This window comes from Lutra lutra, chromosome 13 (genome assembly GCF_902655055.1).
Source record: "Lutra lutra chromosome 13, mLutLut1.2, whole genome shotgun sequence".
Lineage (NCBI taxonomy): Eukaryota > Metazoa > Chordata > Mammalia > Carnivora > Mustelidae > Lutra > Lutra lutra.
Genome location: NC_062290.1, coordinates 30861810 through 30881260, shown reverse-complemented (window position 1 = coordinate 30881260; position 19451 = coordinate 30861810). Strand labels below are relative to the sequence as shown.

General features: G+C 41.0%; 1 protein-coding gene and 1 pseudogene across 1 annotated transcript in view; both read left to right on the top strand.

The window, feature by feature from the left end:
- The window catches only part of HSD17B3 (hydroxysteroid 17-beta dehydrogenase 3), a 40600-nt gene that overhangs the window by 10546 nt on the left and 10603 nt on the right, over positions 1–19451 (top strand). Inside the window, exons 3-5 of the mRNA XM_047701129.1 lie at positions 15416–15491; positions 17168–17275; positions 18529–18596. Coding sequence (XP_047557085.1) covers positions 15416–15491; positions 17168–17275; positions 18529–18596 — 252 coding nt within the window. The remainder of the gene's footprint in view (positions 1–15415; positions 15492–17167; positions 17276–18528; positions 18597–19451) is intronic.
- Positions 14175–14274, top strand: LOC125084171 (uncharacterized; annotated as a pseudogene).

Here is a 19451-nt window from a genome sequence, read left to right as displayed (position 1 = left end):
TCCTATCCCAGCCCTGGACTGCTATTGATCTTTCTGAACATTTGTCCAAATGCTACCCCACAATATGCGGTCCTTTTTGACTGACTTCTTACACTTAGCATAATGTTTTGGAGTTCCACCAGTGTTGTAATGTTGTAGTGTCGGCAGTGTTTCCCTTTTTATTGCAGAACAATATTCCATTGTATGGATATACCCAATTTATTCACTTGCCAGTTGGATGAAGCATAAGTGTTCCCATTTTTTGGCTATATTGATCTTTCTCAACTTACAATGGGGTTATATCCCTATAACCCCATTGTAAGTTGAAAATATCATAAGGATTTAATATGCATAAGGATTTTAATATGCATAAGGATATGCATTTAACATACCTAACCTACCGAACATCACAGCTTAGCCTAGCCTACCTTAAATGTGTTCGGAACACTTACATTAGCCTGTAGTTGAGCAAAATCACCTGACGAAAAGCGTATTTTATAATAAAAATTGACTACCTCACGTAATTTATGGAATGCTGTACTGAAAGTGAAACGCAGAATGGCTGTGTGGGTACAGAATGGTTGTCAGTGTTACAGGTCCTTCACCATCTCCTGATCACTGGCTGAGGGGAGCTGTGGCTACTGCCTAGTAAATGAGAGAGGATCCTGCCGCCTTTCACTAGCCCTGGAAAAGATCAAAATTCAAAGTTCAGTTTCTCCTGAATGTGTATCACTTTTGCACCATTGTGAAGTCGATAAATCCTAAGTCAAACCATTGTAAGTCAGAGACCATCTGTCTAATAACACCGCAGTGAGCATCATATGCCAGTTTCAGTGTGAATATACGTTTCCCTTTCTCTTGGACAGATTACCCAGGAGTGGAATTGCCAGGTTGTATGGCAACTTTATGTTTAAGTTAGGTGAGTCTTAGTCCACATTTCTGCAGTTGTCCGTGAAAGCTAACACCCAGAGGTGGTGTGTGTTGGGTTTCTTCTTGCCTCTCCAGACCCACTATCTACCCTTCCTCATCCTGCTCTGTGCCCAGGAGGCTGAGCTGCCCGGACAGGCTCAGCTCGACTCTGGTTTTTGGTGGGTTGGACCACTGGGAGCCACTGGCAACAGATAAGAGGCATGGAGGAGAGTGGGGTTCTTTTCCGGCTGTCTCCCTGTGGGTCTAAGGGACTGATTGTGTCCCTCTGTTGCAGGTATAACTCTGTTAGGTGGCCCTTTCCACACAGCTGCCTTTTCCAGCTCTGGCCACTGTTCATTCCCCAGCCCTTTGGGGCACGCAGGCGTCAGAGGCTTTGCTATTCTTAGCCCCAGAGTCCTGTCGTTTCCTTATACCGTACCCATACATTGCAAAACATCCTTTTGTTAAACTCTCCCCAAGTTACCCAATTTGGCTGTGCTGTTTCTAGCCAGAAATTCTAGATTCTAGCCAAATCCAGTGTTCAGTTAATTTTTAAAGATGCTAAATCAGAGTTCATCAACATCTATGCTTCAGTTAACTGGACTTTCGTTAGATGGTTTTCCCTTAGCCTAACAGATGTTATAAATAATTTCCTGAAGAAATGTAGTTCAAGATGTGTGGATTGGCTTGAAATCTTGTACAGTCGCTTCTACCCTTGTAGGAACAAAACTGTCAGATCTGTGAGTGCCGCAGAGTAGCCCTTGGCCTTGAGCTGATTTAGTCTCCTGTCCTACTGCTTCGTGGAGGGTTCCTGACCCCACTAGAGGGCTGACCATGTCCTGCCTTTATCATATCTTCCTGGGAGGACCTCCTCACAGAGGGCCTAAGGGACATAGAGCTGGGACTCCACAAACCTGTAAAAACAGGTTCATGACTATTTTGGTGCCAGCTTACTAGTAAATCTTTCTATCTGGCAGGGTTTGGTTGCAGACTTGCTTGCATTTTGAAACACACCATCTGCTGACGGGGTTGTGGGGGATGAGAGCTGTAGCATTAAATGACCTCTAATTGTTGTAGGCTACAAGAAAAATCCCAATAATTACAAACACCCAAGTAGGCTTAGGTCAAAGACATCAAAATTTACTGCCTTCCAGGGTTTTAGGCATTCAGGGTTCCCAGTGGGTGCTTCCTGGTCACAGGCAGGGTTCCCTAAGGGAGCAGGTGCAGCTGCTCTGGCCGGTACAAAAAGCAGCCAAACTAACCCCAAACTGGGCCAGCCTCTCTGGCTTCCCAATTGGCTTCAGGCCCAGCTGAGCACCACACAGCACCCGCCCACTCCACACACATCTCCCTCTCCCTCCTTAACCCCGAGCAACCACTAATTTGGTCCCCATTTCTATAATTTTGTTATTTCAAGAAAGTTCTATAAATGGAATCATACACTCTGGAACCTTTTTGGATTGACTTTCTTCTTCTTTTTTTTTTTTTTCCCCACTCAGCCCAGTTCTCTAGAGATCTGTCTGGGCGGGTTCTCGTATCGAGAGTCTGTTCAATTTTATGGCTGAGTAGTATTCCATGGCATGAATGACCACTGGTTAGTGGATGTCCAGCCAGTCATCCACTAAAGGGCATCTAGGTTAGGTAGCTTCCAGTTTGGGACAATACAAGTAAAACCGTTATAAACATTTGTATATAAGTTTGTGTGTGAAGAGAAGTTTCTATTTTTCTGGGATAAATTTTATGTTCCAGAGAGCAATTTCTGGGGGGTGTGATATTTGCATAATTAGTTGGTTGGTTTGTTTTTCTTTAAGAAAACTATCCTAACTATCTCCAGAGTGACTTTGCCCTTCCTACCAGCAGTGGATGAGTCATTCATTTTCTTCACATGGTCTCTGGCATTTGGTGTTGTCACTCTTTTTTATTGTAGCTGTTCTGATAGGTGGGTATTGAGGTCTCACTGTGGTTTTAATTTGCCTTTCTCTGATGGCTAATGATGTTTATGTACTTTTTTTTTTTTAATTTAAAGAGATGTAAAGAAGAAAGCAGCAAAAATTCCATCATCTACTTTCTGTTTCTCTGATGTATGTATTCTTAACTGTTAATGTGCAGAGAATACTTGAAACAAAATGCATGACTAAAGATTGTGTGGTTTCATTCCTCCACCTCTGGGCGGTTCCACTGGTGCTCCCCAACGTCTGGGACTGCGCAGCTGCGCGTGCCGCTCAGCTCCCAGCTCTGAGCTCTTGGTGTGACCAGGGCACCGTGCTTCTCCCATCAGTGTTCTTGGCAGCTACAGGTAATGGCATGGAGTTGGCCCTTGGATTAAAATCACTTCGCCAGGGACGCTTGGGGTGGCTCAGTCAGTTAAGCTGCTGCCTTCGGCTTAGGTCATGATCTCAGCATCCTGGAATGGAGTCCCACATAGGGCTCCTTGCTCAGCAGGGAGCCTGCTTCTCTCTCTGCCTCTGCCTGCCACTCTGCCTGCTTGTGCATTCTCTCTCTTTTTCTCTCTCTGACAAATAAATAAATAAATAAAATCTTAAAAAAATAATAAGAAAATAAAATCACTTTGCCAGTTCTGCCTCAGACCAACCAAAAAAAATAACCGCTTTGTCCTATTTTTGAGTATCATTGCATGTTTACCTGGCAACTTACGGGGTGCTTTGTCTTTTCAGTGAGGAAATTCTTCTTCCTAATGTCTCAATTCCTCTCCTCTAAAGTACTCCTGTTGCACTCTCACCTTATTCTCCTTGACATTGCCTTCAGTGAAAATAGCAGCTTTGAATTAGTTTTATGTTCCCCTGGTCCTTGCTATCCTGCGGCTTGACCTCAGCCCTATAATTTCTGATCCAGCTTTGACTATGCCACGTTATTGTAGTGTGTGTGTGCGCGAGACAGAGAGAGAGACAGAGGTGTACGTAATCCATAGACTTGATTACAAAAAGTCATAAAATGAGTAATGTGTCCCTTATCACTCACGTTAAGAATGAGAACATCCCGTGTCCTTAAAGCCCGCTATCCGGTCACACATGTCTTGTTATGTGTTCCCCCTCTGTTATCCCCAAGACAGACGCATGATCATGAACATCGTGTTAACAGTTTTCTGACTTAAAAAAAAAAGTCGTATTACACGTGCACGTATCCCTAAACAACATATTGGTTGCAGTGTTTGTTTTGAACCTAATGTCAATGGATTCATTTGTCTTCTGTAATCTGTTTCTTATCGGTCAATATTATGCTTTTGAAACTCATCCATGCTGATGTGTGCAGAGCACAGTTCATTCATTTTCAGTATTGCGTAATATTCTGTGACATACATATATCCCGGTTTAGTTATACTTCGCTTTTTGGACAGACATTTCAGTAGTTTCTGTTTTTGCTGGTATGAACACTTTGTCCATGCCTCCTGAAGGTCTTGTGCAAGAGTTGAGAACATGCCCTGGGGCAGAATTGCTGGTGCATAGGTTATACATTGTCAACATTACGAGATAATGCCAACTAGCTTCCAAAGTTTTGGTGTCAAAGTTTTATTGACCTCATAAACTGAATGGGGGAATTTTACCTTTTTTTTAATATTTGAAAAAGATTGTGCAATTTAGGCATTATCCTTTTTGGGGGGGCTATTTGATAGAACTTATCTGTAAAACCATCTGTCACTGGAGTTTTCTTTGTGGTACAATTTAAAGTACTCATTTATACCATTATCAGCATCACCTGACTATTATTATTGTTATTATTTTTAGTGGTTGTAGAACTATTTGAATTTTATAATTTTTTTCTTGAATTAGTTTTGGAAATTTATATTTTTCTTGAAATATATTCATTTCACCTAAGTTTTAAAATGTATTGGCATAATTTTTTTGTAACCTTCTCTTCCTATGTTTGAAAAAATGAAAACAGAAAAGGAATTGAGTCCAAGGTTGTCATCTGGTTCACAAAAATAACAGAATGTTTAGAAAGTAAGCAGAAGTATCGAGAGGCTAGGCAGTGAGGGACACAGCCAGGTCACCCCATAAAGCAAGTTACACCAGGGCATTTACTCTCTCCCCACTTTCTCTTCATTTTCTGGAATTCCAATTACTCAGCTGTCATTTATATTTTTTTTCTGGAACTCCTATTATTCAGATCCTGAAATCATCCTGTACTTGTCTCTTTATTTCTCACAATTTCCATTTTGCCTCTGCTTTCCTTTCTGCAAAAGGATTTCATTAATTCTGTCCTCTGTTTTATGGAACTTTTCACTTTTTGCTATTTGCTTTTGAAATTTCAAATTTCTAAGAAATTAAGAATGAAAATTGTTTTTAAGAGATTAAAAATTGTTTCCATTTCTGAGCGCTTGTTTGCGTTTTGTTTGCACCTTTGTAGAGCTACCTGTCCTTTGTATAGAGTAACAGCTTTTCTTACCCATCTGGGAGATATAGATTTTTTTTTTTTTTTTTTTTTCCCCTGCTTTCAAAAAACTGTTTTCTCCTTCCAGGTTGTTTTTTCTTTTTCTTTTTCTTTTCTCCTGTTTGGCTCTCTATCTTTTATGTTAGCAGCTTTCCACAGATACTCCTTGGTCTGTCTGGGTTGGAGAGCTGGCTCAAGGGGATGAGAACTCTACCCGGACCGTCTGAGCGTGGGGTGGGTCTGGGCGCTGAGTGTGTGGGGCTCATGCTGTGTTCTGGGGAGCCCCAGGCCAGTGTCTTGATGTGGCTGAGATTCCCCAGAGAAGAGCTAACCTCCTGCCTGAAAAGACCTGGCTCTCATCTTTCTGGATTCAGAACTGGCAGGGGCATAATTTGTGTGGCCCCCTTACTCTCAGAGAGGAATCCCCGTCTTTAACCTGTGGAATGGAAATGGGCACCTGGGGTTTGCTTCCCCAACAGCTCTTACCCAAACTCCCCCATGTAGCTCCCCCTTTACCCCAGGTTTGGTGCTGGCACTGCCTGAGATTTTGGAGGATTTTTTTTTTTTTTAAAGATTTCATTTAGTTATTTATTTGACAGACAGAGATCACAAGTAAGCAGAGAGGCAGGCAGAGAGAGAGAGAGGAGGAGGAAGCAGGCTCCTGGGCAGAGAGCCCGATGCGGGGCTCGATCCCAGAACCCCGGGATCATGACCCGAGCCAAAGGCAGAGGCTTTAACCCACTGAGCCACCCAGGCGCCCCCAGAGGATTTTAATAGTATACATTTTCCCAGTTCTCAGCTTACCCCTTTGCTGGTGTAAGACTTGGGATCCTGCCCATACTCTCTAGGAACCAAAAATTTGGGGTTGCTCTTGTCTCTTATTATTCCCTGTGCATTTACGTTTTTCTTGAAGAAAGTTGTTTCCCATTTAATGGGATTTCAGGAGGTAGCAAAATTAACTATTGTGTTCTGTTTCCTCTCTTAACCCCTTTTCTGTATTTTAAATTTCAGTTGGATCTCTAATTATGCTCACCTTTTCATTCCTAATATTGCTTACGGTTTACTTGTGACTTCTCTCTTTTTTCTTGATTAATTTTGCTGGAGATTTGCCAGTTTCATCAGTTTGGTTTTTTTTTAAAGATTCAACTTTAGAAAGAATGTGACCTGCAATTATTTAGCGTATAAACATGTCTATTACATCAAGTGTATTATTTGTGTAGATTCAATAGTCTGTATCCTTACCAAATGTGTGGGTATATTATCCAGCAATTACCAAAATGAGAAATTAAAATATCCTATTCTGATGGTGTATTTTTCAACACTCCTTGCACCTTTCCTAAGGCTATTTTGTTAGTAATCCAGGATTAGAATTGCTACATCTTTTTGATGACCTGAACTTTTTACTAGTCTTTATTTTTAGTAACAGTGACATGCTTCAGTGCCTGTTTTGATTGATATTAATAAAGCCATGCCTTTTTTCTTTTTGGTTGGTATTCACCTTATGTTTCTCCTTTTAGTTTCAACCTTTCTGTGACCTTATGTTTTAGGTGTATTTCTTGAAAATTTCATAAAATGAGATTTAAAAACTCTGCTCTGATATTCTTTGTCTTTATGAGAACACAGTAGTCTAGTCATTTCTGAAATCTCGTAGATATTAGGGTTATAGTCTAACTGTTGTGGCCCTTTAGCCAAGTAACTCAAAGGATCAACCAGTATTTTTTATCTTCAGTGCTGTAAAAACACAATTCTCAAACAAAGTGCATGGTAGCACTTGTTAAAGTTTTATTCGACTTAGTAAGGAAGGATCCAGTAGGAACCCAAATTGCTGATTGCAGAGTGTTTGAGAAATAAGAATTTAAATAGTCAGTTGGAAAGGAATGCATGATAATATTGCCAAGTTAGGTATCAGATGGTCTAACTTTCTACAGGGTTGAAATGTATGACAGTTATGGTCTGTCACCTCTGGGTTAGTTTCCCTGTCAGACTATGAAGTCCTGACAAGTCCTCTGTCCCTAACTTTACTGTGTGCTGTCTGTACCTTCTTTGGCTAAGGACTGTTAAATTTCTGTAACAGCAAAGCCCCAAAGCATCAGATGAGGCCAAGTCTTCTTAGAAAACATTCTAGGGTGATCTTAAAAAAAAAAGAAAATTTGGGGCACCTGGTGGCTCAGTGTTAACTGACTGCTTTCTGCTCAGATCATGATCCCAGGGTCTTGGGAACAAGCCCCACATCAGGCTCCATGCTCAGCAGGGAGCCTGTTTCTCCCTCTGCCTGCCTCTCCCCCTGCTCCCTCTCTCAAATAAATAAGTCAAATCTTTAAAAAAAAAGAAAAATCAAGCCATCATCATTTTGATTGTTTTTAAGTTTGAGATGAAGTTTTCTTTCACAGTTTAACATGGAAATACAAAATTCTTTGTCAGAAAGTGTGCAAATGGGTTTATTCATTGATAAGGTCAGGTGTAACCTTAGCTAAAAAATAAACTAGAATGGCCAAAGGTAGCTGTAAAATAAACTTTTATAAACAAGAAATTAACTTTGGTAGCATGGGTATTGTAAAACTCAGAACTGGTATAACTAATAAGTAACAGATGGTTAGGAGATGGCACACAAACTACACTTAATTCCATGAAAATATAGGTCTATCCAGGCAGGTGTGCTCTAGTGTTTTTTATTTTCCTTCCTTCTCTGTTCCTTCCTCCACTCCCTTTTTATTCTTCTTCCTTCTCTTCTTTTTTTTTTTTTTTACAGTAGGATTATATATATATATGTATATATATATATATATATATAATTGATGTGTAGTTGACATGTATGTCACATTTTGTTAGTTTCAGGTGTATGACACAATGATTAGACAATTTTATCCATTACTCAGTGCTCACCACAGTAAGTGTAGTTGCCCTCTGTCACCATGAGAAGTTATTACAATATTATTCCCTATTCCCAATATTAGTCCCTATTCCCTATTATTCCCTATATTCCCTATGCCGTACTTTCCATCCCTGTGACTTAATTATTTTATAACTGGAAGTTTGTATACCTCTTAATCTTCACTTGTTTCACCCATCTCCTATGTTTACTGCAGCATTATTTACAGTAGCCAAGAGGTGGAAATAATGTAAGTGTCCGCTAAGGGATGAATGGATAAAGAAGATATGGTATGTATACACAATGGAATGAAATCCTGCAATTCTCAACAATATGGATGGACCGAGAGGCTTTTATGCTAAGTGAAATAAGCCAGACAGGAAAAAACAAAAACAGAAACAGATGCCATGTGATTTAATTTATATGTGGAACCTAAATAACAAAACAAACAAACAAAACAAAAACCAGAAATAGACTCTTTCGTATTTGTTAATCAGGGACACAGAAGACTGAATTGCTGTCATCAATCTGTATGTGGTCCCTCTCTCAGTTTCTTTTCTTTCATTCCCATCTGCCATTTCTCTTCTTCCCACATACAAACTTGTGGTTTGATGTATATTCTTTTCCTTATAAGTATTTTTATGAAATGCTTACTGTTTTGTGAATACTTTTTCATATATGGAAATGCTTTACTAATCCACATACAGAACTGGTTGTTCTGTATTTAGTTTGGAAAAAAAAAAGGCTGTTCTTGTTTTTGTAATTTACTTTTCAAAAAGATATGAATTTTTTTAATTAACATATAATGTATTATTTGCCCCAGGGGTACAGGTTTGTGAATCATCAGGCTTACACATTTCACAGCACTCACCATAGCACATACCCTCCCCAGTGTCCATAACCCAACCACCCTATCCCTACCCCCACAACCCTCCCAGCAACCTTCAGTTTGTTTCATGTGTTTGTGTCATGGTCTGACACCCTCCCAATCCCATCTTGTTTCATTTTTTTCCCCCTCCCTACTCCCCACGGACCTGCCACCCTGCCTCTCAAATTCCTCACATCAGAGAGATCATATGATGATTGTCTTTCTCTGACTGACTTATTTTGCTTAGCATAATGCCCTCTAGTTCCATCCATGTTGTTGCAAATGGCAAGATTTGAGGGTTTTTTGATGGCTGCATAGTATTCCATTATATATCTATATCTATATCTATCTATCTATATATCTATCTCACATCTTCTTTATCCATTCATCTGTGGATGGGCATCTAGGTTCTTTCCATTGTTTGGCTATTGTGGACATTGCTGCTATAAACATTGGGGTGCACATGCACCTTTGGATCCCTACATTTGTATCTTTAGTGTAAATACCCAGTAGTGTGATTGCTGATTCATAGGGAAGCTCTGTTTTCAACTTTTTGAGGAAACTCCATACTGTTTCCCAGAGTAGCTGCACCAGCTTGAATTCCCACCAACAGTGTAGTTCCCCTTTCTCTGCATCCTTGCCAACATCTGTCATTTCCTGACTTGTTAATTTTAGCCATTCTGACTGGTGTCAGGTGGTATCTCACTGTGGTTCTGATTTGTAGTTTCCTGATGCCAAGTGTTATGGAGCACTTTTTCTTGTGTCTGTTGGCCATCTGGATGTAAAAGACATGAATTTGTCTTTGCTATAGTATAATGAAGTTCAGTTCTCAGTTGCCCAATATTAGGCAAAGCCGTGGAGGCCTTGTATTGAGCCAGTGGAGCCAGTGGATAGGAAAGGGAGGGCTGGGACTGAGGTAAGGCATGTGTGGTGACCATGAACCAGAGAGTGAGGCCCTCCTTAAATTTTACACCGAGGTCCTTTGCTTGCCTCGTTTCAGTTTGAGCCCTGGGAAAACACCTAGATCCCTGAGTCGTTGCATGGAGGGAGCTGGTCTGGACTGTCTGGTTCTCTGCAGAAGACATGGTGTGAGGAAAAACAAACCTCTTTTGTATTGTGCCACTGAGATTCGGGGCTATTTTGTCTCTCCAGCTTTGCCTATCCTGTCTTGCTTACTACAAAGCAAGAACAAAAATAAGGGAAACACTGTGAATAGAAAAACTAAAACAAGATAGCCAGAGCCAATGTAGTAAATTTGTAGTCTCAATAAACGTGACTTGGTTATATTTCCTGATAAATGACAGACACTCAGAAAGAGCTAAAAAAAAAAAAAATCCAATGTTAGGTACAGTAAGGTTGAAGGTAAAGGGATGGAAAAACATATCTTAGGAAAATGCAAAAAGAAAGGAAAGGAGTGGGAGCAATATCAGTATTAGACAAAATAAAATTCAAGGTAATAAAAGAAAAATGGTCATATCAATAAGCTACATATTATTCATATTGAGCCTATTCTATTTCTGACAATATAACTTCAAATACTGAAAGTAGAAACTGATTGAAAGAGAAATATTTGATGAATTTGCAACCACTGTGGGGGATTTCCATGACTCTTTCAGAAACAGCAGTATCCAGTGTGACCAGTTTTTGAGATAAGTGTTCTTGGCAGGGCTCATGGGACACACTCATGATCACAGTTTCCCTTTGTCTCTTTGAACCTGTCCCATAGCTCTGATTCTTTCTCTGCCTCTGGTCCCGCTACTTCGCTGATCCGTCTTAGGTAAAACAAAGTCTTCTGGTCATTTCCAGATGCGAACATGTTTTCAGAAATTGTGTAGACAGATTAACATGACTTTGATATAAAAATGGGACAAAGGTATGTAAGAGAATTGGGATCCAAATTAAGTATTAAGAATTAGAACCCAGCCATTTAAAAAAGAAGGGATTTGGCAAAAAGGAATAGATGAAAATGTTCTCAATTGATTAAAAATAACTTTCAGAAATAATGGGAAACCTCATACTTTGTGCTGAGAAACATTTTAAGTGTTCTCAGTATGGTAGAGAACAGACCATATATTTGCTTAAGGAGATATTAGCCAAGATAATGAGACTAAAATTATGCAAATGTTAGAGAGGAAGGGACAAAACTATGCCTTGTAGAAAATATCATTGTCTTTGGTGAAAGGCCAAGCATTGATGAAGAAACTATTACAATGAATAAAAGAATTCACTTGGCTTGGTGGCTGGGCAGAGTTCCTAATCACAAAGAGAAACCTCAGTTCCAGCCCTACCTTTTCTATCCACTGGCTCCACTGGCTCAACACAAGGCCTCCACAGCTTTGCCAAGAATTGGGCAACTGAGAATTGAACTTCATTATACTATAGCAAAGACAAATTCATGTCTTTTATATCCAGATGGCCATGAAAAAGTGCTCCACAACACTTGGCATCAGGAAACTACAAATCAAAACCACAGTTTTGACACCAGTCAGAAAGACACTTCTAGTGAGTTTTTTCATTTGATTCTCAGAACAATTTAATGAAGTATGTCTATTGGTGCCCTCTTTTTGCTAATGAGGAAAGTCTGGTTTGGGTAACTTGTACTCACAGGTTTAAGTGGTGGAAACAGGAATTAAACCTAGGTATTTCATTCTAGAGTTTCTTCTGCTTTCCATAATAACTTAATCCATGGAAACAACAAATAAATATAAAGTATCTGCAGCAACACCTAAATGTCCTCCCAGATCCCTACTCTTTTTTCTACAGTGGAGCATCATAGCTGGAGGAGGCTGGGCAGCAGGGGCATTTCCCAAACTCCCTTCCACCTACGTGGGGCCATGTGACCAAACTGGCCAATGGTATCAAGCAGAAATGATGTGTGTCACTTCTTGGTCAAGGTGGTTAAAGGAGGGGATATATCTTCTCTATCCTCTCTTAATCTTTGCACTGACTAGAACTGAACACCAGAAACAGTCTTAGAAACCTAGTGTTGAAGATGGCAAAGATTTTCTCAGCCATGGGACCTGAACAACTATGTGAAATAGAGTTTACTACATAAGACAACCAACAAATTCATTGTGTGAAACCACTGAAATTTTGGATTTCTTTGTGATGTAAGCTAATGTTATGCTAACTAATGCAAACTAACAAGAAATGTCTAAGATGTATATGAAGAAACTTCTGAAAGTTCTTAGAAGCACACATAAGTTTGGGAGACATGGATACCAAATTTATGGATGAGACAACTGATTACTGTAAAGATCGTAAGATCAAAAAACATTATTTTCCCCACCTATCCCTAATTTCTATATACTACTTGACTAGACAATTTTATCATTTGTTTGGAAAGTTAAAATAAGAAAATAAACACATTTTAAAGAGAATAATAATAACTGATAGGAATGTCCGGTTCCACATATCAAATATCAAAGCCTATTATAAGACTGTGATTAAATCACAAGTGGCCCTGGAACAGAAATTGGCCAGTAAGTCAGTGAAACAGACCAGGTAGATCATAAACAGATCCATGTACATGTAAGAACTTGGCATATGACCAAGTTAACATTTAAAATCAAGAAGGGATGGAAAAATAGAAAAATGTTGTGTAAAAATTTGCCACCCATCTTGAAAAAAATAATGCTGGGTGATTTCACTCTCGCGTTAGTCTCAAAACAAAACAAAACAAAACAAAACAAAAACAAACAAACAAACAAACAAGAAAGATAAAAACACCATAAAGGGTTGTAGGAAAATATACTTATATCTTTGGAGTTAGGGACGTTCAGAAAGGAAATTTTTCAGAAGGCTTCGCAAATATCCACAAACTCAATAACATGAAAATTAATATATAATGTATGACCAAGGTGCCATAAAGAAAGGAGAAAATACTTGCTAAATATATAGTAGGCAAATAATGAATACCCAGAATATATTAAAAAACCACAAGACCCCTACAAATTTATAAGGAAATGACAACCCAGTAGAAGAAGGGGCAAAGTGTACACATGTAACTCACAGAAACCTACAAAAAAGTGCTCAGTCCCACTGATAATTGGAAAAATACAAATTAAAACAATATAGGGATATAATTCCTTGACCACTAGGTTGGGAAAAGTTGAAAAGGTTGCTAATAAAAAATACTGGCCAGAGTGTGAAGAAATTGCTATGGTGGTATTTTTGGTGGTAGGCTTTATTTTAAGGGAGTTATTTTGGCAACACTGTGAAATTTAAAAAGCAGACACTTTTTGATACAATAATTCCACTTCTTCTTCCCTATCTACTCTAGGAATGAATTCACTTGTATACATAAAGAGCTCTATAGGAGGGATTTTATAGTAGCAATATTGGTAAAAGGAAAACTTGAAATTAACTCAAGTGCTCACCCAAAAGTGAACTACAGGACACTAGGAAGCAATAAAAAAAGGATCAAGTGGCTCAAATTGGACTGATACAGAGATAGACGTGATATTTAGAAATAAGACACACTATTAAGGCAAAAATACAGTATTTACGATGCCATTTAGGAAGGGTGAAAGGAAGAAATCCCCGACAAAACGGAGGTGTCTTTCTCTATCTACTGTATGCCCGTAGATGCAGGGGAAAAGGCAAGAGGGTCAACACCAAACTGAAGACGGCAGGAGCCTGGGGCCGTAGGGAAGTAGGACCCAGGGGCCGCAGGGTCATATTTTACAAGGGGCTTCTACTTGAGTATGTCACAGTATCATTTACTAAGTTAAAATAGAAAAAGATGTAAATGCTGTTGCTTCAACCCTGAACGTTTTTATTTGGTTGGTTTGGGTGGGAATTGGTGTTTTCTCTGACATCCCTGGGTGATTTGGAAACCCTTGGCTTGAAGATTGAGCTATTGGCTACTGGAGATTGCATATGTCTTTAATTCAGCTTTTTATGTGTTTTCTGTCATATATAATTATGTATTGAAATAAGAACATAGGGGCGCTTGGGTGGCTCAGGGGGTTAGGCCACTGCCTTCGGCTCAGGTCATGATCTCAGGGTCCTGGGATCGAGTCCCACATCAGGCTCTCTGCTCAGCGGGAAGCCTGCTTCCCTCTCTCTCTCTCTCTGCCTGCCTCTCTGTCTACTTGTGATCTCTCTGTCAAATAAATAAATAAAAAATCTTAAAAAAAAAAAAGAAATAAGAACATGGTGCTCGCTTCTGCAGCACCCGTACGTCTGGGACGACACGGAGATTAGCAGGGGTCTGCACAAGGATGACATGCAGATTCATGAAACATTCCATATATTTGTTAAGATGGCAGATTTTATGTTATATGCATTTTATAACAATTTTTAAAAAATGGAAGTATAAATCACTTAATTAAAACCATAGAGAAAGGTTTTGCTTAACGGGTGCCTTGGTCACTCACTCGAACGTCATCAGTCTCTGGTGAAACAAGGGCTGGTTTTTCCTTTTGTCTTCAGGGAAAACTCTAGCTTTTCTCACCCTGACAGTTTCAGGTGTGAGGAGTCTCGGCCTGGCTGTGACACGCACAGCAAGGTTGCCTGTCGCCTGTGTCATGTTGACACGCAGCTCTCCGCACGCTGCCACTCAGCCCCCTGCCACCAAGCCCCCTGTGTTGAGGCACTACCCACTCTGAACGAGAGCTCTTTCCTGATCTCGGGGAAGCCTCGGTTTACCCTCTGGTTCCTTATTCTACTTTTTTGTCCTGCTGGACGCCAGACAACAGAGAGGGCTCAGGCCCATGGCCATGCCCGAGAGAAGTGAACCATGAGAAGAAGGTCCTTGTGAGTAGGAAGGAGCTCAAAACTTCCTGCAGAAATACTGCTTTGCAACAGGGGGAGCTGCCCTAGAGTTGTTATCTAAACTGTGGTATAACATCTTCCACGTGTTGAATTCCAGCACACATTTGACCCCAGACGTTTCTGAGGAGAGGGCTTTCAGATTGCAGGTCTGTAGACAAAAGCCAGTTAGACTAGTTCTTGGCACCTAATGAACACAAAAATTAAATTACTATTGTCATGTCACCTATAGGTTGGCCCAGTGTGGTGGTTTCGCTCATAAGCCAGAAAACCTTTGTCACATTTAGACCCAGGAGAAGCAAGCACATCATGCTGTGACCATGGGAGAGCGATGCTCCAACTCACCATTTTTTTTTTTTTTAAAGATTTTATTTATTTGACCGAGAGAGATCACAAGCAGGCAGAGAGGCAAGCAGAGAGAGAGAGAGAGAGAGAGAGAGAGAGGAGGAAGCAGGCTCCCCGCAGACGGGAAAGCCCGATGCAGGACTCGATCCCAGGACCCTGAGATCATGACCTGAGCCGAAGGCAGAGGCTCAACCACTGAGCCACCCAGGTGCCCCCCAACTCACCTTTAAAACAAGCCTTCCCGATCTGCTTATCATCTTTCTCCTTTCTGGTTTTCCCAGCTAGCAAGACGAGGACTCAACGTTGTGCTCATCAGCCGGACACTTAAGAAACTACAGGCCGCTGCCGCAGAGATCGGTGAGTGACCCCCAGGAATCAGGGAGACGTTTGTGGAGCCCACCAACCAAGTCTGCTTTGTCCTGCCTGGAGGGGCTCCATCAGCATTCCTAAGGCTGGCTGTTCCGGGGACCTGGGGCATCGGCCCTTCTGTGGGGAGCTCATTAGACAAAGTTAAGTGCAGGACATAAGACACTATAGTGCAGCAGGGATTCCTTGGGCTAGGAGAAGGAGAAACAGACTCATGAACACATAAGTCCACTACCTCCTTTGGCCTGTTGCCTTCGTCTCCAGAGTTAGTTTGCTGACCCAGAGGTCCCAGCCGCTTTGTTGCTTCTGCTCCTCCCTTCAAAAGCAGGATCTGTTTGGGACTTCATTTCCCTATGCCTGTGCCCTGTTGCTTGCAGGAAAGTGAGGGATGAGGCTGACTGGTGGTTGTCAGAGTTTTTAAAACAGATTTGATCCACGTGTGGCTGTGCAGGTTGTACATGGTACAACTCTATGAGGCAGCATTTTTATTGCAATGTTTTATTATTATGACTCACTGTGAAGTGTTCTTAGTTAATAATAATCGTATCCCTCTTTGGGTAATTTATCTTAATAATTAATAATTAATTTAGTAATTTGGAATCTCCTTAATGCAAAGGAAGGCGTCTTCAGTTATGAAGACTTGTAAGGACTGAGACAGACTGTCAGGGAATGGCATTGTGTCCTTGGGGGAGATTTGGGACAGGAGATGGATGTGGGAGGTGTGGGGCTGGAGGCCCAGTGTCCTTCAAGTAATGAATCCTGCTTTTGTTCCATGTCCGGATATCAAAAGTACTCTGATAGGGACTAAGACATTCTTCAGTGTTTCCCCCATAATGATGCTAAGATGGGCTTTTTTGTCCTTTTGAAAACCAAGAAGTGTCTTTGGACTGAAAGCACCTCCCACTCCCCAAACTAAGCCTCAAGATCACTTCTCCTAGAAATATTCAGTTTAATCCCAAAGCTGAGCAGGCAGAAGTTGGTGAAGACCTGTTGCTTTTATACCCATGGCAAGCTTCTGCACAAGGCCAAGTCTACATGGAACAACAGACAGCATGGACGTGGAGGGAACAGGGTGTGGGTGTCTTTGGGCAAGGTAGCCTCTCTGAGCCTTAGTTTCTTCCTCTTGAAAATGGGTGTAATATCTACTTTACAAGGTTGTAGAGAAGACTGAAAAATGCACTGTGTATGTAAATGCTTTGTAAATGCTAAAGTGTTAGACAAACACAAAGGATTGCTCTGTCTAAGCCACGGGGACCCGACACTGAACAGAGGAAACATCACACTATAGACTTACAGCCTCTAGACTCGGGGTCTCATGCCTGAGCACGGAGCAGGGTCACTGGGAGGGCATGTAACAACAGATCCCTGGGCCCTAGTCTCAGGGTTTCTGGTTCAGTAGATCTGGGGTGGAGCCTGAGGATTCATGTTTCTAGTTCAAGTTCAAGTTCACAATGATGTTGTTGCTGGGGCCTATGGACCCCACTTTGAGAATCACTGCATTACCTTTATTTTGGTGCATGCACTTGTCACCGTAGTAACTCTTAGAAACACCAGACACCACCACTCACAAATCTTTTAGCCCATGAAGGGAGCATTGGAGAAGTCCTTAAGCAAGGGGCGGATTTGGATTCCTGTTCATTCAAGAGTAACTGTTGTCTCCAACGCAGAGTGCACTACAGGGAGCAGCGTGAAGATAATACAAGCAGACTTTACCAAAGACAACATCTACGAGTATATTAGAGAAAAACTTAAAGGCTTGGAAATTGGAATTTTAGGTAAGTAAATTGCAGAATGCAAAGCTGATTGTGAGATATCAGTGAAGTGATGATCTCAGTGACACTTGGTTTTTCTGTGGTAAACTTGAACTTAACCCAGGACTGTCTTTTAAGCTGTAGCATTCAACAGACTATTACAGCTCAATTCTTCAGGAGCCAAAATTTATTTATGGCTCTGGAATGCATGAAATGAACATATTTCAACCTTCTCAACCATATTTATAATGTGAAAATGGATTTTTTCCCCCACTGACATGGACATTAGATAGGAGGAGTCTCAGAAACACCTTCCTAAAGAATTAGTTTAGCAAATAGACGTTGCTGTGATTGATTGATGAAATACTGAGTCAGCATGGTTCTTTGAGAATTGACTCTGGTATTTTGGAAACAAGATAATAATAATGATAATATTTAACTTTTTTTCTGTGATAAGATATTTTATAACATACAGAGCACAGTATAAGTCTTGTACTTGGAAGGAAGGTTTGATTTCTAAATTTCCTGTTGAATTTTAAAAACAATTATATTTTTTACCAATAAAGGGGTAAACCACATTATTGCAGAAAAACCAAAAAGAATACATGAGCACATAAAGGAGTTATAAATTTCTTTTATTTTTTATTTATTTGTCAGAGGGAGAGAGAGAGAACACAAGCAGGGGGAGTGGCAGGCAGAGGAAAAAGCAGGCTCCGTGTTGAGCAAGGAGCCTGATGTGGGACTGGATCCCAGGACTCTGGGATCCTGACCTGAGCTGAAGGCAGTCACTTAACCGACTGAGTCACCCAGGCATCCCAAGATTTATAAATCTCTTAAAATCCCAATAGCCTGCGATAACGTTTTGATATATATCCTTCCAGACACATATACACAAATGTTCCACACGGGAATGAAATCTACATACTGTTTTGTAACTTTTTTTAAAAAACCATACACCACAAAGGTTTCCCCCATGTCTTTAAACTGCTAGGCAGTCTCAGGGTTGAGTAAGCGTGTGGCATTCCACCAGATGGCTGCCCGGCAACCTTCCTGATACGCTCCCTATTATAGGACAATTGTTTTCCCCTCCCATTTCTTCACTGTTAGTAAATCATGTTGCAAAGAAGGGCCTTGTCTATACATTTTTTTCTGTATGTGTTTTCTTAGGAAAACTTCCCGAGAAAAGGAACTTCTGGGGTTGAATATGAACATGTTTAATACTTTTAAGAAACTTTTGCTACTGGCTCTTCTGACATCTTTTTATTTTGCTCTATCAGTCAACAATGTCGGAATGCTTCCAAACCTTCTCCCAAGCCACTTCCTTGATACACCAGATGAGATCCAGGTAGGCCTGGGCTCTTCCTGTGGACGATGTCCTCTCAGTGTGGACTGGGCCCCCGGGCTGCGTCATCACTAGGGCCTGGGAAGGAGAGCCTGGGAAGGTGTCCCTGGAAAACAGGCTGAAATTCTGTATCCCACATGGATGTCTGTGGCTTCTCTGTTTACATTAGTGCTTGATACGCAGGTGAAGGCACCATCTTTCATAACCATCTCTGGAATATAGACATCTTCCTTCTTCTGTGCATATCAGAACTTACCTGCCCACTGTCCCATTCTTTTGGGGGTTCTGTGTTCTGTTTTAATCTTTTGGGGCTTGGTGTCAGCTCACAAATTTACATCTGTGGTTGTAAGTGGGAGAAGGCCACTTATTTGGCTTTCTTGTCTTCCCAAGTCATAAGATTTCTTTCGGCTCCCAGCGTGGGGAAGGTCTGTGATACAAACTGCGTGTGGAGATGTTGCAAGTGTGGCAAACTTGATGGACCCATGGCTGCCACTGTGGGGTGTGAGTGCACTTAGTGTGCATTTAACAGTCCTTGAAAGCACTATTGGCAGACTCTTCTCCAGGCCCTGACTTTTGAAATCATGGAGTTATTATACCCATTCTAAACAGGCTCCCATGCTGTTACCCTGGTCCTATTTAAACCCCAAGTCTTCTGCGAGGACCAATAACACCACCCTGCTTGGCACATCCTTGCAAAATTCCCCTCCTCGCCCGATGTCTAACCCCTTCTAACTCCCTGTTCCTGGTACAAGTCTGTGTCTCTCCATTAAGAAGCCTCCATGCTTGCTTTTCTTTCCCTTTTTATGTCTACATTAGTGCTGGCTTCTATCTGTCTCTCCTTTCTTTTCCGTCTGTCCT